Source organism: Haemorhous mexicanus, chromosome 3 (assembly GCF_027477595.1).
Source record: "Haemorhous mexicanus isolate bHaeMex1 chromosome 3, bHaeMex1.pri, whole genome shotgun sequence".
NCBI classification, from domain to species: Eukaryota; Metazoa; Chordata; class Aves; order Passeriformes; family Fringillidae; genus Haemorhous; species Haemorhous mexicanus.
The window spans coordinates 38,027,794-38,046,409 of NC_082343.1; the positions used below are offsets into that span (position 1 = coordinate 38,027,794).

General features: G+C 39.0%; 1 protein-coding gene across 1 annotated transcript in view; it reads right to left on the bottom strand.

Annotated features, from left to right (window-relative positions):
• Positions 1-203: 203 nt before the first annotated feature.
• Positions 204-18,616, bottom strand: part of ZFAND3 (zinc finger AN1-type containing 3) — a 135,068-nt gene continuing 116,655 nt past the window's right edge. Inside the window, exon 7 of the mRNA XM_059841384.1 lies at positions 204-2,846. Within this exon, the coding sequence (XP_059697367.1) occupies positions 2,692-2,846 (155 nt within the window). The 3' untranslated portion in view covers positions 204-2,691. The remainder of the gene's footprint in view (positions 2,847-18,616) is intronic.

Genomic DNA, 18,616 nt, shown 5'->3' on the forward strand with positions numbered 1-18,616 from the left:
GCAGGTTTGCTTACAAAACAAATCCCTCAGTTCAAACCCAGCAGAAATACTATCCTTCCCTTCCAAACCTGCAGAAAATCCTGTCCACCCTTCACCAATTGTAAATTCAGCTTGAAGTTACTGACCTAACCTTGGTCTTTTCCCCGTTTGTATTTCTTACATGAATTTACAGTAGAAATGGTGCAAAATAGCAAGACCTGTTGGAATAGGCAGAAAGGACTTCAAACTTTAATCTGATTGGTTTAATTTTTTTTTTAGCATGAGGAAAAAGAATAAAGTTACAAGATTCTTTTAATATTTTCACAATGTTAAACTAAAACTGAGCTCTAGGCTACATGTGTAAGTAAATCTAGAACACAAAAGGGTTAAATAAGATCTTCTTTTAAGATACAAGAACTTAAGCTTTCTTTACGTTTAACAAACTTCACAGAACAGATACTGCAAAGGAACAACCCCCTCCCCAACTTTTTGTTTAAAGTGAACATTGTCCATAATTCACATGAACTTTAAGTAGTGTCCTCTCAAGAGCCACCTTGAAACCGTCTGTGCACTTGTAACGAGATTAAAGAGAATATTAAGGAGGAACAAAATAGCATCTTCAGTATTAATGCAGAAAAGTCTTGTGTATCAATCAGAATGCCCATCAAATGCTAGGATAGGATTTTGTAGGAAAAGAAAGTGCGTATCACAGCAGCCGCCAAAATCCATGTATTTTTTAAACTCCTCAAGGCAAATGTAAATAATATCCTTGGACAGTCCCTCTCACCAGGACCACTTCCTGGAAATGCAGCCCATTACAGAAGCTTTTGCTGCTGGTTCATATTCTTGAATAAGAACAAGGAAAAAAAAACAGCTTGCCTTCCAGACAGCTTGCATTTATAATGATGGGACACTTCTGATTTGCTTCATGGTTAATGCTAATACAGTCAGATGCTGAGTGTGTGTGTGGAGAGACATATATATATGTATGTATATATATATATGTATTCTTTTTTTAATTAGTTGTCTAATTGTTAAATGTTCCTAACTGGCTACCAAAGTAACAGTATAATTTGGCCTATAAGGAGTTAATTACCTGTAACAAGTAGAATGGAGGACGACTCATACAAGCTGGGGTTTTCCAAGTGACAGTTTACTTCACCCCCAATGTTTCACATCTGCCCAGTATTTGAAGATGAGACAAAGCCGATCCCTCCCTCAGGTTTTCTTACAAATGTACCCACTTGTTAATAACTTACTAATCGACTGTGAAGTTAAACTCATTCAGGATTAAGCTGGGCAACATCAGCACGAATCATTTTTACCTGCAGAAGCCCTGTGTGCAGCAGGAGACAGCCCGGTTGTGGTGTTTGCTTTTATGTTTCCGAAGTGGCAAAGCTGGTGCGGCTCGGCTCGGCTCGGCTCGGCTCAGCTCAGCGTGACACACCGTAACACAGAACCAAGGCTCTAACCAGATCCAGGTCATGCATTTCACATCCACTTGCTATACTCACTTTGTGGGCAGGGATTTTCCTGGGCGCGTTCAGCTGCATAGAAGGAGGGCTGGTGGAGCCCCTTTGATTATCTCATTGACACTCTGAACGTGAGGAACACGAACTCATTCTGACAAAGGGTGTTTGTATTACAGGTTGTTCCCCAATACTGTTACTGAATTCCATTTGCTACAAAATGTCCTTTTTTCCCCAATATGTAAGTCTAGCTACAGAAAGTCAGTCTGTAGAATCCAGCCATGGCTACTGTGCTGTGAATTAGCCTTATTTGATCAATTATCAGATACCTGCACTTAGCAAAAGGCAAACAAGAGCCAATCAGGTTTCGGCCAGTGGGAATGGCTGCACTGCTCAAGGTATGTGGAATCTGTTCACACAACGCGTAGAATCTCTGTGGATGCCATGTAAAAAGTTATGCACCATTTACTGCTCCAGGATGGAGTTGGCTTTAAAGAGAGATCATAATTTAACAGAGAAGAAAGAAAAAAAAGAAGGAAAAAAAACCAACCCTGATAGGTTCTTTATAGTAAGATACATATAAAAATTTTTCATAAGAATCTCTGTCCCCCTTTCTTTTTGGCTTCCTGGGAAGAACCGGAAAGGTGTTCCTACCCCAACAGAATCCCTGATGCTGGTGACACTGCCTAACTCAAAAGCCACATGCGATGAAGGCACGAGTGACCAGTCAGGTCTTCTGGGCTTAAGCAGCTGCAGATGCTGCTCCGAGTAGTATTTCACCTCCTCAGGATTCAGTAGCAGTGAAGAGGTGAAAGGCTGCACATTAAACAGTTTGTCCGAAAGCCATGTGCATAGCAAACTTTTACACCAGCTTCTATACAACTATTTATTTTAACTCTGCAGCTGGAATGTTTCCAGCATAAGGCTTTTAGAGTGACTCCAGCAATAACAGAAGCCTTTGGATTTTTCTTGCTTTGTTTAAATCCACTAGCCATACTCAAAAATAATATTTCTTCATGTTTTATTTTTATACGGTGGCTAGCAGGCACCTTAGTAACCAGCCAGAGATAGATTTCAACCACCATCAATCCCTAAACTACAGTACCAGGACGGTTGGCTAAAGGAAGGAAACTGATTGGCTGTAGTCTGAAACTTGCCTAGTACAAGGTGTCTGGCTGACTTTGTCCTAAATAAGGCTAACATTAGTGAACTAAGAGAACAGCATTTGGTTGCAGTCTTGCACTCAGGAACATCCTTCGCCAATGCGCTGGCAAGATCTCCCTACTTTCCGATCCAGTTTCACCATTTTCATGATGGCCTCCTCGCGCCCGCGGCCCATGTGGTCGAACGTGCAGTCGTGCTGTTCGGGCAGGCGGTGCAACATGCAGAACACGTAACCTGCCAGAGGGAGACAAGAGACATGGTTAGGGACTGCTTACAGAGGTGGCATCTCACCTGAACCACAAGTGAGTAACCCCCCAATCTACTGAGGGATTCAGTTCTCAAAAATTCACACCACTTTAAAGCTTTTACTTATTTTCTTACAGGTTAATGAATATTTGATCATTTACTTCCTTTTGTTGAGAATTTATCAACACAGTCCCAAAGCTGAAGTCATATGAGATTTGTGCAGGTTTTTTGCCATCCTCTCATCTTATACAGGAAACCTCCAAAATCATCTAGGCTATGTACGTCTACACAGTAACAAAGCTAATGCTTTTGGGTTTTAATCCCAAACCTTTGCTGAAATCTTTCCTACTTTTGAGTGGACTTTGTTATTTCTGAAACCCATGCCTGTGGTACTCTAGGGTGAGCTCCCAAGCAGATTTTCAAGTCAGAACTGTTAAATTTAAGCACCTTTCTTCCTCCTCACTGCCAGTGTTGGCAGTGACGGCAGGAGAGTTCATTGAACCTTCGCTGTCCTGGTCTTCAGAAGCTTCTCCCCATGAACCATTCTGACACTAACCACAGGGGTGAACGGGCATTTGACACAGGGACGTGGCATGCCACATCACTTTGCTGTGTAGCTGAGAAGTTGAGGTTATTGTCTCTTTGTCTAAAGCTCCTTGATGTTACTCAGCTTTCCAGGGAGCACGTGACTTAGAAACATGCCAATGCTTTTCCCTGCAGGTGAGGAGGGCATCTGCCATAAGCCACCACTTTCTAGTCTACAAAGGAAAGCAGCTTTTTCCTTCTTTGTCCCTAACATTTTGTAACAATAAAGAAACTGCCTCAAATTTCCCACCTCTAAAATGAATATTAAATAGCAGTAGATGCTATGGGAGGAAGAAGTCACACAGATACTGAGCTCACCAGTCCACTCTATACGAAACCAAATATGGTTCATGTAATATTGCCTGTGCTGGGATATTTTTCCTGCCCGATGGTGCAAAGAGTAACACTCTGCCTCTTCCTTGAAAGCTTTAGATTACTGCTGCTCCTTAAATGCTTGAAAGATATTCAACCCACAAAATTATAATATTTGAGAGATGGAAAAGGATAAAAATGAGCAAGGGAATGATTGGGAGAGTGTTTTGTGCATGTATACACACACACACACACACACACATATGAGAATATGTGAATATGTGTGTGAAGTAATTTAAGTTCCTGGACTATAAAATATCAATTGCAGGAGAGAACAAATTGCTACCTGTATATTAGAGTGATTGTTAAGAAAACAGAGAGGGGAAAAGTGTCATACATGGAATTATTTTTAAAAAATGAAAAAAAATTGATTTATCTTTGCTCTTTGTTTCTGTAGCACCAGGCTATGAAAAGACACAGCTATTGTCTGTGTGTGGCTTTGAAACCCATTTCTAGGAACAAAGCCAAAAAGTCAAGTTTTCTGCATTGGTATGTACAATTCAGAAATATGTATGGACACATGCAGATTGAATTGATAAGTATCTCACCCCTTGTGATCATTGCCTCCACTTCAATCTCAGTCTGGGTCATACCACACTCAAATGTGACAAATATCCTTCCTGAGGTGCCAAAAATTCAAGGTCTGATTGTTAAAATGAAAATATCCCTGGATTACAGTGCCAACACTGAACAGGCATTTCACTCAGTTTTCTCTCACAGAAAGCAGGGTCTGAAGGCTTCCCTTATTTCTTGAAATAAGATGTCAGATTGCTGAACCAATGGCCACTGCAGGTACAAGAATCATAAATACCTACCTGGATGGGCTCAAAAATCAAGTTCATCATCTTATCTGCAATGAATGTCTAAGAAGCAGATGCAAGACACCACGAAGATATAGACTGGGCAGGAGGTGTATCAGCCCCTTCTAAATAAAAACTGGCTTTAAATCCTGGCAGTTTTACAGGTCCTTTCCAAATGTTTAAAAGTGTATGTAGAAATGCCATCTAATGTTACTGAAAAGAGGTCTTGAAAATTTATACTATTTTCTGCACTGCTTCACCAAGACCCTTTGACAATTCTGTAAATGCAGTAAGGAAGTACATATGCCACATGATTTATCACTTTTGAACATGACCTTTCAATTGCCCCATTTCTTCCCCTTCTACAAAGCCTCATGCAGACCAGCACAGCTTCATGATGCTCCTTTCTACCCCGCCACCCCTAATACAATCTATCCTCTGCTCTGCCCGAGATTTATTTCATTTTTGAACACCTTTTATGTCTTTATAGAGCACCAGTTTTCATGCAGGAAAATCTGTCCTGTACACTATATTTATTCCACACAACACGTCATTTTTTTTCTGTTCATCAAGGATTTTTTAATGCCTTCTTGAACAAAGTTTCAGTAACTGTCCACAAAAGAATGGCAGGTGATTTTCATTTTTCCTTGAGTATGGGAATAGTATGTCTAATTTCAGCAACTAAATGATCTAGACCTGTTATTAATATATGCATATATATATATATATTTAAATATGTACTGCTAATTAGAACAGATAGTGTCTAATGAAAGAATACCCAAGCTCATTTTGAATGTTACAAAAATAGTTCTGCATATATTGGCTGATTCAAGGAACTGGTCTTATTCTGGTTGAATTAGCAATGCAGATCTCCTGGAAGCTCTATTTCCAAAAAGAGAATTCAGATCTTTAGTCTCATTGCTACAAATGCTGAAGTCACTTTAAAGATTGGAACTTGGTTTTTTGTAGGTTTTATTTAAAATTTAAAGGCCTTTAAAACACTGTTATTCAGCAACTGAGTGACATTAGTTCTGAACATTTTTTCATTAGCTCAGAGTGGGTATATTCAATTAGGTTATTACTGCTGTATTCACTCCTTGTTTCTTCAGTGGTTTGAAAATCAGAATGGACACTCTGTGGTCTGCACGTGCGCAAGTGCCTGAGTTGCATCAAGGCCATCAGATTTTACAGCAGTTCCATTACTGACTTGTGTGTGCTGGGGCAGAAGGCCAATAGATGCATCTGTATTTTGATCCTTAATGCCAATCCATATTTAGAGGTGAAACCTTTTCTCCTGAGAACTCTGCTTCTACGGTTACAAAGTAGGTTAGATAAATGAACTCCTGCAGTGTATATGCTGTTAAGCTCATTATGGGATGGTATCAAATACAGGTTGTGTCTCTTAAAAGAATTTTCTGCAGAAATGCTTCTTTTAGCACACTATAACTAAAAGACAAAATAAATAACTTTTCTGCTAGTGTAAAGAGCATTGCAAAAGGGAATCCATCTGCCAACTGAAGTTCATTTGCCCAAGTCATCAACCTAAAACATGCCAGACTTCCACTCCCAGAGCAGAAGATTTCAATCTAGTAAATGTAATATTACATCTCACAGCTCTGCAATTGTTTTCTGATGTTAGAAATAAACTATGAATCACCCACTTCTCAGGTCTCTAATGCAAACATCTTGGAAAAACATTATGTAGTGCCTCAAAACATTTGAGCTCCTCTGAGCACCACAGAAACTTCTACACAATACATCATTAAAAAAAAAATCACTTCCATTTCATCACCAGAGCAAAAAATGGCTAAAGCCATAAAGCAGAGCACCATCCCTGCCTTACAGAGGAGTCACTCAAAGGAAGCCCAAGACTGCCCACCAGCAACTATGAAGCTGCTTTCATCGTTCCTGAAGAACCTGATGGGAAATGGATATTGGAGAGAACAGAAAACAGAATAGGCTTCCATATTCCAGACCAGAGAGTTACCACAGACCTACAGTGTGCTGCGTGTGGGTAATGAAAAACAAGTGCCTATTCTTCATTTCTACACTCAAGAGCCCTGGTACATTTTTGAGTTTCTGAATGCTGAGCCGTTCAAGTATCAATGCTGACATGGAAAGGCAAAGCCCTTCATTACCAAGCACCATCAATCATCTTAATTGTTCACTCTAGACATTTATCCTTTCATTGCAGGCACCAGCTGCTTTGAAGGTTTAGCCTTCTATGCTGCAGTGACCCCTTTTGATACATTCAAAGAAACTCCCACTGGCAGGTAAGAGAAAGTGGAGTCAACCTTCCCATAAAACCCTGAGCTTCTGATACTTAAAAATCATCTTACCTATCCACTAGGATCAGTATTTGTTATTTTCATTTCCAAGTCAACAGGCAGAAGTTCAGAACTGTCAGAACTTGCAGCTTACACCATTTCCAAATTTTATTAAATAAGCAACCTATGTTTGTATAGAGCCCTATGCAAAGCCTATTCAAAAGCAGTCCTAGTAATGACACAGACATAATCCTGTGCAGAATTCTGTGCTGTGTGCTTTGACTTCACATTCTTCATAAGATATTTTACTTCTCTTGCAAATTTGAAATTTTAATCAACAGATGTTCAAACAGAATTTAAAAACACCTTGCGACTTAAGAGTTGAAGATACTGCAAAAATTCTCTACCAAAGGTTAGAAGTAAACTGTGTAAGGTTAGAAGAAAACTAACTACACCAAAGGTGTATTATCTAACAAAGTATTGCATGAGTCTACAAGCAGATTTCTGTTCAAGAACAGATTTTAACATCTTTTAAGCAATGAACAGATCTTCAGGCTATCACATAGCACAGCCAAACCAGGCAGATGAGCCAGCAGAGAAGATCAGCTCATGCTGCTATACTGCTCAGAATAACTGCACACCATTCACTCCCAAAACAACATTTATGCATTTCCCCCGTAGCCCTTCCAACTGGAAAAATGATTTAATGTGCTGCAAATTATACTAACAACTAAACTATTTAGAAGTAAGTGTGGGAAGGAAATTTTTTTTTTTGTTTTTTTTTAAGAGACATGAAATAGATAAGAAAGGAATGCAGGAGTAGAACAAATAGCTACCAAGACACAAAGCAAGATCCTAAGGGCTTCAGCACCTGAGAACTGCAGTATGACCCAGCTTGCTTCCCTACGTTCTGGAGGCCATTTGGCAAGAACACACGGTAATGGAAAGATGGGACCGTGCGCTACAGTCCAGCCAGGCAAAGCTTCCAGGGCAGCTCGTACACACTGCGCTAGGCAATATAAATATATTCCAGTCTGCTGGTATCTGGTATTATTCTCTTTTAGACAGCTCCATTCTTGCATCTATTCTAATTAACTCTCCTCTCTGTTCTGTGGGAATGCTCTGCACTAGCATTGTCAGCTTTCATTACACAACTCAAGGAAATTTCAGGTTTACTGACATTTTCTGTAAAACCAAACGAAATCCCAGCAACGAAGGGATTTGGAATGAGGTTTTGGAAATAAGTGAACTAAACTCTTCTGTTTCTTTTTCCCAGCTTTGCAAGTTGGACATGGACTTTGACAAAGTGGTAAGTGTATCTCAGAGTAACTTGGCTGGGAATCTTGTAATTCGTTTCCAAGGGGAAAGAGGAGCATGCCACAGTATGATGAAGCTTTTTAACCAGATAGATGTATTTATTAAAATTCCACAAAACTGAGGTAGTCTTTTCTATAATTTCCACTGCAAATTGAGTGGATGGGGAGCATTAACCTCTAGGTGCTCAAAGTCAGAAGTCTCTAAATATCAATGCACATTGTCTTAAGCACTGCCCTCTCAAAGCACTTCAGTTCCATGAATCCTCACAAACATCACACAGCTGTAAAAGGTTCACAAAACATACAGGAGGATGAAGTGTACTCTTCCTATTAACTTACTTTTCTAACCATTTGCTATGATCCCCGCAACTAATTTACAGTATTTTCTTCTTCATAGAGATCATTGATACCTACTCACAACTACAAAAATGATCAACAGCTGAATCAGAGAGGAAAAGGAAAGAGGTGGTGTAAGACACCTGAGAATTTTTCTTTTACTCTGGCAATCTGTCCCTGGGACTGGATGAGCACCCTGGGACTTCCATCCTGCTCTCAGTCAGCGATTATCTCAGGTTTCATGCTGGAAGCATATAGCTCTGTGATATCTCTGGTGCTACATAAGAGTGCTCATGAGATCCTACAGATTCATTTTGTATTTCTACTACTGGTTTTATACTTAGGAGAAAAGAAAGAAGTAAGAATTTTTTTTCTGTTCTTCCTCTATTTTGCTCTCTGCCATAAAGAGGGTAAAGCAATGTGTATGTATCTGCATTAGAGACAGAAAAAGCGTTTGTGGAAAGGACTGCCCAAGAAATGAATGGAAGAAGTTGTATACCAAAGAGAGAGGACAATACTGTAACAGCCACTGGACAGGTATGGTTAAAGATTCTGCAAGAATTCTTTCAACTGCAAGGAAAAGACTCTGTATTTCCAAGTTGGTCACGTATACCCTGTCTTTCAAAGTTGTTTTCTGTCTATTTTCTTTAAGATCATAAGCCTGGGAAGCTGCTTTAGGAAGCACACAAGAGATGCAGTTTGGCACTGTGGAGACCCTGCAAACAAAATCTGTTTTATCCCAATTCATGCTAATTTCAAATACACTTTCCTATTTATCTGACTACTTGCACAGAAATATGTCAAACCATTTTTTCCTCCATGGAACGTGACAAATTTTGAACAGAGAATTCATATCACTTCAGGACAAATTTTGAACAGAGAATTCATATCGCTTCAGAGCATGTGCTGCTTTTTAGGGGAATTTTTTGGATCAACAATTCTTAAGGATGTTCTACACAAGGCCCTATTCTATTCCTTGTCTTTGGAACTAAGAACAACAACTCAAAGTTTCCTCCTGTTTCTTTGAAGACATTGTATTTGGAGTGGAAAAAAATTAAGATATGGCACTTTTCTAGATTCAATTCTTACTTTTGCTGTAGTGAACACTAATCCCAGAGAAGTAGGTAAAATGTTTAGGAACAGAGCTGAGGTTTTCAGGAAATTATTTCTGAATTTCAAATAATCCCTAATGAATCAAATTCATAAATACAGCAGATATTACATTGTAAGAGTAAGCTGCCATTAACAAATGTTTGCTATGGGTCAGCAACTGAGTACTGCAGGTCTCTAGTCAAGACTGTGTCCCAGTTCCATCATGTACCAGAAGAAGACGGTGGTAAAATAATTTGATTTGGACCAGGTATTTTTCTTGCTGTACAGAACTCATGCATTTGAGAGTAAACACTTCCACATCACAACTTATTCACCCACAACGGATTTATAAGGTAAGGCTATTATCTACTGGGGACAGGTAAGGCTATTATCTACTGGGGACAGACTATCAGAACAATTCAGGTCCAGGATTACTCCCACAGATTCACCTTGCAATCAATACTCCCTTCTAAACCGCTTCAGAGGCCTCAGAGGTCCCTGACTTAAACAGTGGTGACAATGGCATCTGTAGGCTCCCCTTCTGACCTTATACACTGTCCCTGGCTTTTGGTCTCAGCTTTCACCCACAGTAGTGAGGCACAAGCAGCAGCTGTGACACCACAAGCTCACTCTCCAACCACCACAACTGTTGGGTTACTGTTCTTGTGTAATCTCTGCAGAACTGGGCTCTGGTCCCAGTTCATCTGTGACAAAGGATGCAACTTCCCAGAAATTAGCATTTTAATTTGTCATGTAATCTGTTGATATAACTGGAAGAAACATTTTTCACCAAAGACTTGTGCGACTGTTGCAACACAAAAGCAGGGGAAAAAAATGCCAAATAACCAAAACTGGTTAAACTTTAATTTAACAAGAGAATTTTTGGAGAAACCATTTTGCTCCAAACAGCTTACAGCATCAAGTGAGGTATCAGATAGTGAACACCAATGATCAACTTATTTGAAGGAGGGGAAAAGTAAGGTTCAAAATTAAAAGTTTAGACTTTAGGTAGGTGAAGATTTTCCTTATTTAAACAATTGTGTGATTTTGCAATGGCACATTCAAGAGGAATTAGTATCACTGCTACACTTGTAAAAGGAATATTCATTGCCACGTTTGCACAACCAAGAACACACTGAAATAATACTGCACCTCCCAAATCACTCCTAGTTTCACAAGGTAATGTGGGAAAATGAAGGCAAAGAACAGGATGCACAGTAAAAAAGCAGAATTATGTCAAAAAGGCCTCCTAGTGTCCAAGGCAGCTAATGAAGTAGAGGTAACTCACACTAATAGGTGACACTATCACAAATGTTAGTAGTGCTACACAGTTAGATCTTCCATGGGTTATACCAGCTTATCAAGAGGCATTTGTTTCCTACTCAACATATTTAGATTTGAGCAGTAGACTCTCTAGATTTGAGTGGCGTGAAACACTAATTTAAGTGTCCTGAGAAATGGCAGGGGGATGACAGAGCTCTCCTAAGGTCAGAGCTGGGACTTGTGCAATATTTAACACTTTAAAAAGAGCTGTGTGAGCTTTAGTACTTATAAAATTCTCTACACCAAACCCACCTGAGCTTATACACTTCTCCCAGAAGCTGAGGATTTAATTAAAAGCTGAAGTGTACCCAGAAAGTTAATTAAAATAGCAAGCAAAACCTAGTGATTCAATAATGTATGTGCATAATTTTGTTTAGCCCAATGAAAATGCAGGAAAGATAAGGCTACTAATAAAGAACTGGAATGAATAATGAAAGGGTCTGTACTAACATCCAGTATGTGTTGCATTAATTGTAACAGTTCTCCTGGATTCTGCATGTATTTTGACCTCATCACATGCCGAATACAATTCCAGGTTTGACTTTCAGTCTGTTTCCTGAGTTGCATTACTTATGCCCTGCGTTTCAGTAGCTTCCTAGAGGTTGCACCATAGTGATCTACAGACTGAGAGCAGCTAGGCTTGCTGGCCAAACAAGAAAGAAGTAGCTCTACTTCTTTTAAACCTAAATAAAATGTGTTTTATGTCTTCATTCCTTATTTACACCTTCTGTTCAGGGTCTCTTAGATTACACTTTCTGCTCCATGAAAATCTTCTGTTACTGTAGCCTCTTGCAATCTGTGTCAAGAGTAATTCTTCTTCTAATCACAGGAAAATAGACCTCCATTCAGAAGTCCCATTTACACCACAAAGGAAAACAAATGCTTAGAGCAATGTACACTACCACTATTCCCTTTTTCTCTTTCTTTTGGTGTAGACTTACAAAACATTCCTGGCTCCTGCTTGTTCAGAATATGGCAGGACCCCCATCAATGATTTGTGCCTGTAACTTGCAACACTTTCATCAACTCAGGAATGTTTAACAGCCTTGAACACCTCTGTAAGCATCTGCATTTCAATACGTATAAAGATACAGTAAATAAATATATTACCTTTAAAAACTTACTGAATATTCAGATGTGATTATAATATCCACTGATGCAGTTTCTCAGCTCTTGAAACTTTCCTCCAAGGCCAGTAATACTTCATACTAAAAGGCCCTGACACAGACAAATGCTATTCTTTTTACTTTTGTGAAAACTGATGCACACTGATCTTAATGCCATTTCCTTAGGACATCAATACCCTTAAAACATCCACATTAAGTAATCTCAAGTCTCAGTACCTACCTGTAACACCTTCTTATAACAGAATTATGAATGTAGGACCACAGGTGGTATTTTTCTCTAAGATAAGATTTTATTTTAGGGCACTCCTTAAGGGAAAAATACTCTAGCTCCTGGAAAGAATTCTGACTTTTCAAGCAAATTTAGACAATTCCTTTCAATTATCCTTTTTCTCCTCCCAGTTCTGGTGCAGCAGTTGTGGCTATGTTCTTTCCCCATTTCTTCCTGTGAATATCTTAAGACTTTCATCAACACAATTCACATTTCTCCCTACCTAAGCCTTACCTTGTGGGTCAGTTAACTAGCTGGTAATGTTCCTTCAGGATTCATCAGATTATTACGGCACATTTTTGGGCCTTCCGTGTCTACTTCAAGTATCAAATACTAGTAGAATCAGTACTTCTGTGTACAGCTGTTTGTTAACATATGGACAAACATGTTTGAATCATTTTTAAGGGGGACTTATCTGTCCTTTTTTAATAAGAAAAAAATGACTCAGAGACTGAGCAAATACTTCCCTAAAGGTACTGGAAAAGATATAAGATATTCTCAGATAGATTTTTATGTTCAAGTTCACTAGGGCCATGTGTCTCTTGTGCATACAAGACAATTAAAAAATTGCATAATCTTTCACTTTATGGATACACTTCATTCTTCTGTAACTACAATGCAGGGAAGAGATTTAATGTGACACGCTTACAAAATGCTGATTTTTCACCTAGTACTGCAGTTTCCATTTGAAAATCCCCAGAAGGTTATATACTGATCAACTTACCACATCAGTAATGTCAAAATAAAACCACTTTTTGTTTTAGAAGGAACACCCTAACTTGTTTTACTTAAGGACAACTTGGGGACTTAAGAGATGAGCAGCCCATTTCAATTATATGGACTGATTGGGACTACAGGAAGGTAAGGAACAGGCTCAGTACACATTACTAAATCAACACTGCAAAACCTTTGGTAGCACAATGGAAGAAATCAAAATCAGCACATCCTGTAAGGAACCCATGTTAATTGAACAAGCTGGAGAATTATACTGGAGCCTCTTCAAACAGTATTTCATGATTCCTAATTATAAGGAGCATGAACTCCATTAACACTTTTAAAGCTGTGGACAGCTTTTCTGAAACCTAGACACTAAAGCATTTTTCTGGGTCCTACACTTGGAGTCTATGATGCACCAATTAATCAACTACTTCTTCATTTCCACTACTTTCAGAATACATATTGGTCAGAAAAACCAACATTAACAGGAGTTAACAGCTCCTATTCTCCATTAATTAAACTAGAGTCTTGGAAAAACATCTTCATAAAATACAACAAAACAAAAAAACCCCCCTCTGAGTTCAAGTTCAAACTTCAATAGACTTTTGCTGGGTATTTTTTTAATACTTGCAGCAATATAAGGTAAGATGCTGGATATTCCTGAAATGGCTGAAGCAAAAGAACTATTCTGGGAGCAACTCCCTTAGAGAACAGCCAACACAAGACAGCTGAATGTGGCACATCTTACAGGCTGACAGTAAGACTCGCCAGGGCTGTAGTAACCAGTCACTAATAAGATTTATTTTAATACTTCTTACTGAACTGGCTGACTCATACTCTCCAGAAGCACTGTGCATATTTCATCTTAATCAATGGAAGTACATCTGTTATACCAAGACAAAATCATGCCCTGAAGCCATTTTGGCTTGTACCAGATGAACCTTATCTATCTAGAAAGTGAATTTACCTGCACCATTACAAATTCTCCTCCACAAAAAAAGTTTCCATGGAAATGGAACTATGATTTAATATTTCACCAAGTTTTAAGAGAAACATTAGTTTCAATACATGTTCGACAACTTTGTATAAAGATGGAGCAGCTTATCTATTCAAATTTGTTTCTTTTTTCCTGTCTTTCTGAAGATTATTTCTAAATTAACTGAGTAAATCAAATCACTCCAAATTTATTTTGGCACAATCCAAACAAAGTGCTTCATCTCCTGTGTTTATAGACCAGCAGTTCTGTTATCCAAGTTAAGAATCCGCAGCTGCTTTTCTTCCACTTTTTTGATTCCTCAATGACAGTGAGACTTGCTTCCACTTTATCTGTAAGTACAGTCTCTGCTGTGTGGATGTATTTTGTTTCTGCTAGTGCTTGATAGGAGTCTGTTTTTCTCTCCCTCTTATCCCTGTGCTTAGACCAAAACAAAACAAACCAAGGGTAACACCAAGAAAAAAGTTTCAACAGATTATTATAGATTTATACAGAACTAAACAAAAAACAGGAACGGGGAAAAATAAGCACAGTAACGAGGAAGGAAATTTATGCCCTTCTAAAGGAGCAGGCTGTGGTGGGCCATGTGCTTCACCTCAATTCCAGGTGCTCAGCACCCTGAGGTGGCTCTCTGGCTCAGTTGCAAAGCTTGACTCTTGTTTCCTGGCTCAGTCTTACTCCTGTAGAGGCCACTTGTGAACTGCATCCCTTCCAATCAAGAAGCAGACAAACATCAGTACTTGCCAACATCTCCCAAATTAAAATTGCAAACCACCACATTGTGCCTTCACCTCTGCCTGAGATTAGTGCTGGCAGCAGCCTCCCCCAAGAGCAGCAGCGAGGGCACAGCTGTTAGGCCAGATGCATTCCAGGAAACTGTAGGTTCTTTCAACATAACCTAGGCCAGTAAAATTCCAAGAGAAGATTTCTTGTCTACACAGGCAAGAAATATGGCTAGCAAGTGTTTGATCAGAGCACAACATGACTGAGCAATTATTTTTCAAGTGTGATGAAGCTGGAAGGTCTCAATGTCTTCCTGTCCTCTTAAGTACCTCCTCTGGCCCAAGAACAGGAAAAACATTACAATTCCTATCTGAGAAGCACACAAACAAATAGCACTGCTGCTGGAAGCTACAGCCTGGCTTGCTTTGCAGGGCCTATTATCTCAGCCACCCCACTGGCTGCCAAGAGGCAGGTGGAGCCTGAGGTACAGACACCCATAAGGATGTGGCCAACAAACACCAAAGTGTTCTACACAAAAGCTGCTGCAGAGCTGGCACACTACACTAATTTTTCTTTAACTGCTGACTAGAAGTGGATCATATTTCTCATGCAATTCCAACAACAAGATCACTACAGACTTCTGCATGGTGGCTTGGTACTACAGACCCCGTGCTACCAGAACCGCTTTTTACTGTAAAACTGTAAGTCTCTTCCATAAAATAAAGTTTTGCTTTCTGTGCAAATAATTTCTATAGATTAAAATTTTACAGCTCAGTCTAGTCTTTTAAAACTGTACATAACTTTATTTAGTAGCAATATACATCTAGTCAAGCAATTAAGGGCAGGCCTAGAAATTTATAGTGTTATTTGCAATTAATCAACCTGCCTTTTTTACAATACATTTCCAGAACTCGGTGTTTTATAGCTACTTCCACTCACATTCACTGCCCCTAGTTTTGAACCAACTCTCTGGTAACCACCCAGTTATGACACCAATGAGGCAACAACTTCCTTTTCAGATCAAGGATCACAGGCAATTGATTTCAGACTGCTTGCAGAAATGCTGTATCAGAGTGTAACTTGAAGAATCTGATTCCTGCAATTCTTTGATGATAAAACTGACTCCTAAATTTATTATTAAATAAAAAATATTTCAATACAATCATTACCCATTGTAAGACACTGAACTATTGGATAGGCCATCCAGGCTAAACTACAGAACACTGCTGTCTGCAAGACTTGCCTACTCTTATTGTCACCTACAAACAGTGCACAGGAAGCTGATTTTGTTTTAGTGGTGTTGATATAAAGGTTATCCTGTCAGAAGCTCAAAATGAGAATTCATTTTAAAATTTCTCTTTCTCACTGGAGCTTGCAAAGTGCAACAGCAATTAACAATTCCTATCACTTCTCCCAGTTTGCTGTGTGAAAAGGCTCAGAACTCGTCTTACAAATTGCTCTTTTGAAGATCAAAGGGAAGCCGAATTTGTCTTGTGTGTGCTCTGGATAAGTTTGTAATTTACTGGAACTTTCAGAGGAGGCTTGGCAGCACACTCGTTTGACAGCCCCGGGGCACAGGATTCAGGGGAGCTCTGTGACTCTTCCCTTCTGAGTTCCTTCCTTAGCTTTAATTGGCACCTCATTAGAAATTAATGAAAATGACATCCTCTGTTCTTCCTGCTCCGGGCATAGAATGGTACAAAAAGGCCCATCACAATTCATAACACATTCAATTTATACAGCAATGGCTCTTAAGCATTATTTATGAGATGTGAATTTCTTGTCAGCAGTTAGTAACTTGAACACAGCGGAAGAAGAATGAAAAAAGATCTTGAGAGTATGTGTGTATGAAAACAAACAAATCCTTCTACATCTGAAAAATGTTGTGTTTGAATTGCTGGAACTCCCTTCTCAGTAGTGAATTGTTGTTCTTCACAGCAAAGCCCTGCAGCACTGTCAAATCTGTCTAAAATTCCATGTAGTGTCAAGGGAATGCGCTCTGCAGCATCACCTCCCTCTGGACAGGGCTTACAGGAGACAGGAGAGCCAATACAGCAGCGTCCCAAAGATCTCTGAGCTGGTGTAAAGCACCAGTCACTCTCTCTGTCTCCTTCTGAAAAAGGCTGTGCCTTGTTGGACAAGTCCCAGTATTTGCAGATATGTCTACATTAAAACCTTGTCCAGTATGCATATATTTTCCTTTCCATTATGTCTCACTAAAAATCTCACTGGAGGAATCACCAGGACAAATCACCAAAAAATAAGATGATTTCCAGTACTTTAAACATTAGGACAAGAAGATGTGCAATGGCAAGCAAATCATTTGTCTTTGGAGTGAATTTGGATTTTAACAAGACTGTTTCAGACACAGCTTTGGATCAACATTTTTATGCATTAAATCCTTTTTCCTTACATCCAAGCAAACACATACACTCATCATTCTGAAGATGTTGTCTGCCTTTTTATTGATCCTGATATCAGATTTTCCCTTAATGTTTAAAACTGGGAGGAGTTACGCCCATTTTTTCCCATTGCTTTAGTTCAGGATTAAGATGCCAAGAATTTAATAGCAGTGGTTCAAAACTCAGATCAAACAATGTTCTGTGCTGATCATTACTTTTGAAGAGTGTATGTGCTTATCTTACACCAGTTGATTCTATCTCATCACCTCCAGCTGACCACATTCATTACCTGTGCTTCACATTAGGACAGAAAAGTATAACCCAGTCCTGTGGATTTAGGAAATATTTTAAACAAATGACAATTTGACAGATTTGTTCTACTGCATTTCCATCCTGTCCTCTCAGGGTTTTTGAATGGGCTTGTCGTTCATGACCTAAAGCAACCTAATTTTACAGACAGCAGGGCAAGCTAGCAAGAATGGTTTCTCAGGCAGCATCTTTAAAACTGACCAGACACATGCTGCTGATCATTGGTAAAGCAGTTTGGGTGATGTGAAGCTGAGGTGCCCAGTGTGGCTCAGTGGTAGCATTTGTCTTGCTTGTTATTAATCTGACTATTAAAGGTAAGTGGCACAGGGCATGCCCACATTCACATCACATCAGAGCACAGATAACACACCCTTACTGCACACAGTATTAATGAAACATTGCACAGAAACCAAAGATTTCCAGTTTTTTCAGCCCTCTTGGACACATGGAAATAGACTCCTGCCTTCTATTTTCTCATTAAAAGTATAGAATAGAAATGTTTATAATACAAACTATAAACTGTGTAGGATGTAATACAGGAATGCAAATTTTCATCTTCTCACTTATTGCCAAGGAATTCAGAATTTTTTTCACATTCATGTTTTATTAACACATTTTATGAACTTTAACAGAAGTATTTCCATAAAGCTATATATATCCAGTAGAAGAAAATTAAAGAATAATTCCTACAACATTTATATTACAACAGTATTGAATTATGGAACCACTTCATGAAAACTTGAGAGGAACCAACCAAACGTATCTGTAGTCCACTTTACAGGAAAAAAAAAAAGGCAGGTCTTATATAATTTAAAAAACATTACTGATCAATGAAAGGGCTTTTTAAAAGTTGCTTTCCACTTAATTGCTCTTACATAGCTCCAATATTGCAGAATGCAGGAAAGATTAATGATGTTACATAGTGGTTAAGCAATCAGTTATCCAATCCACCCCAACATTCAAACTCTCCCAGTATTTGGGACCATTCTGCTATTTCAGACAGGTGCCTGTGAGCAGCCTGAGTTGTTGTATACTTGACGACAGCAGACCAAGAGCAGAAATTCCTGCCTTTACCATCTGAGCAGAAAGAGCCACACCAAAATGTGTCATTGAAAGCCTTGAATTTC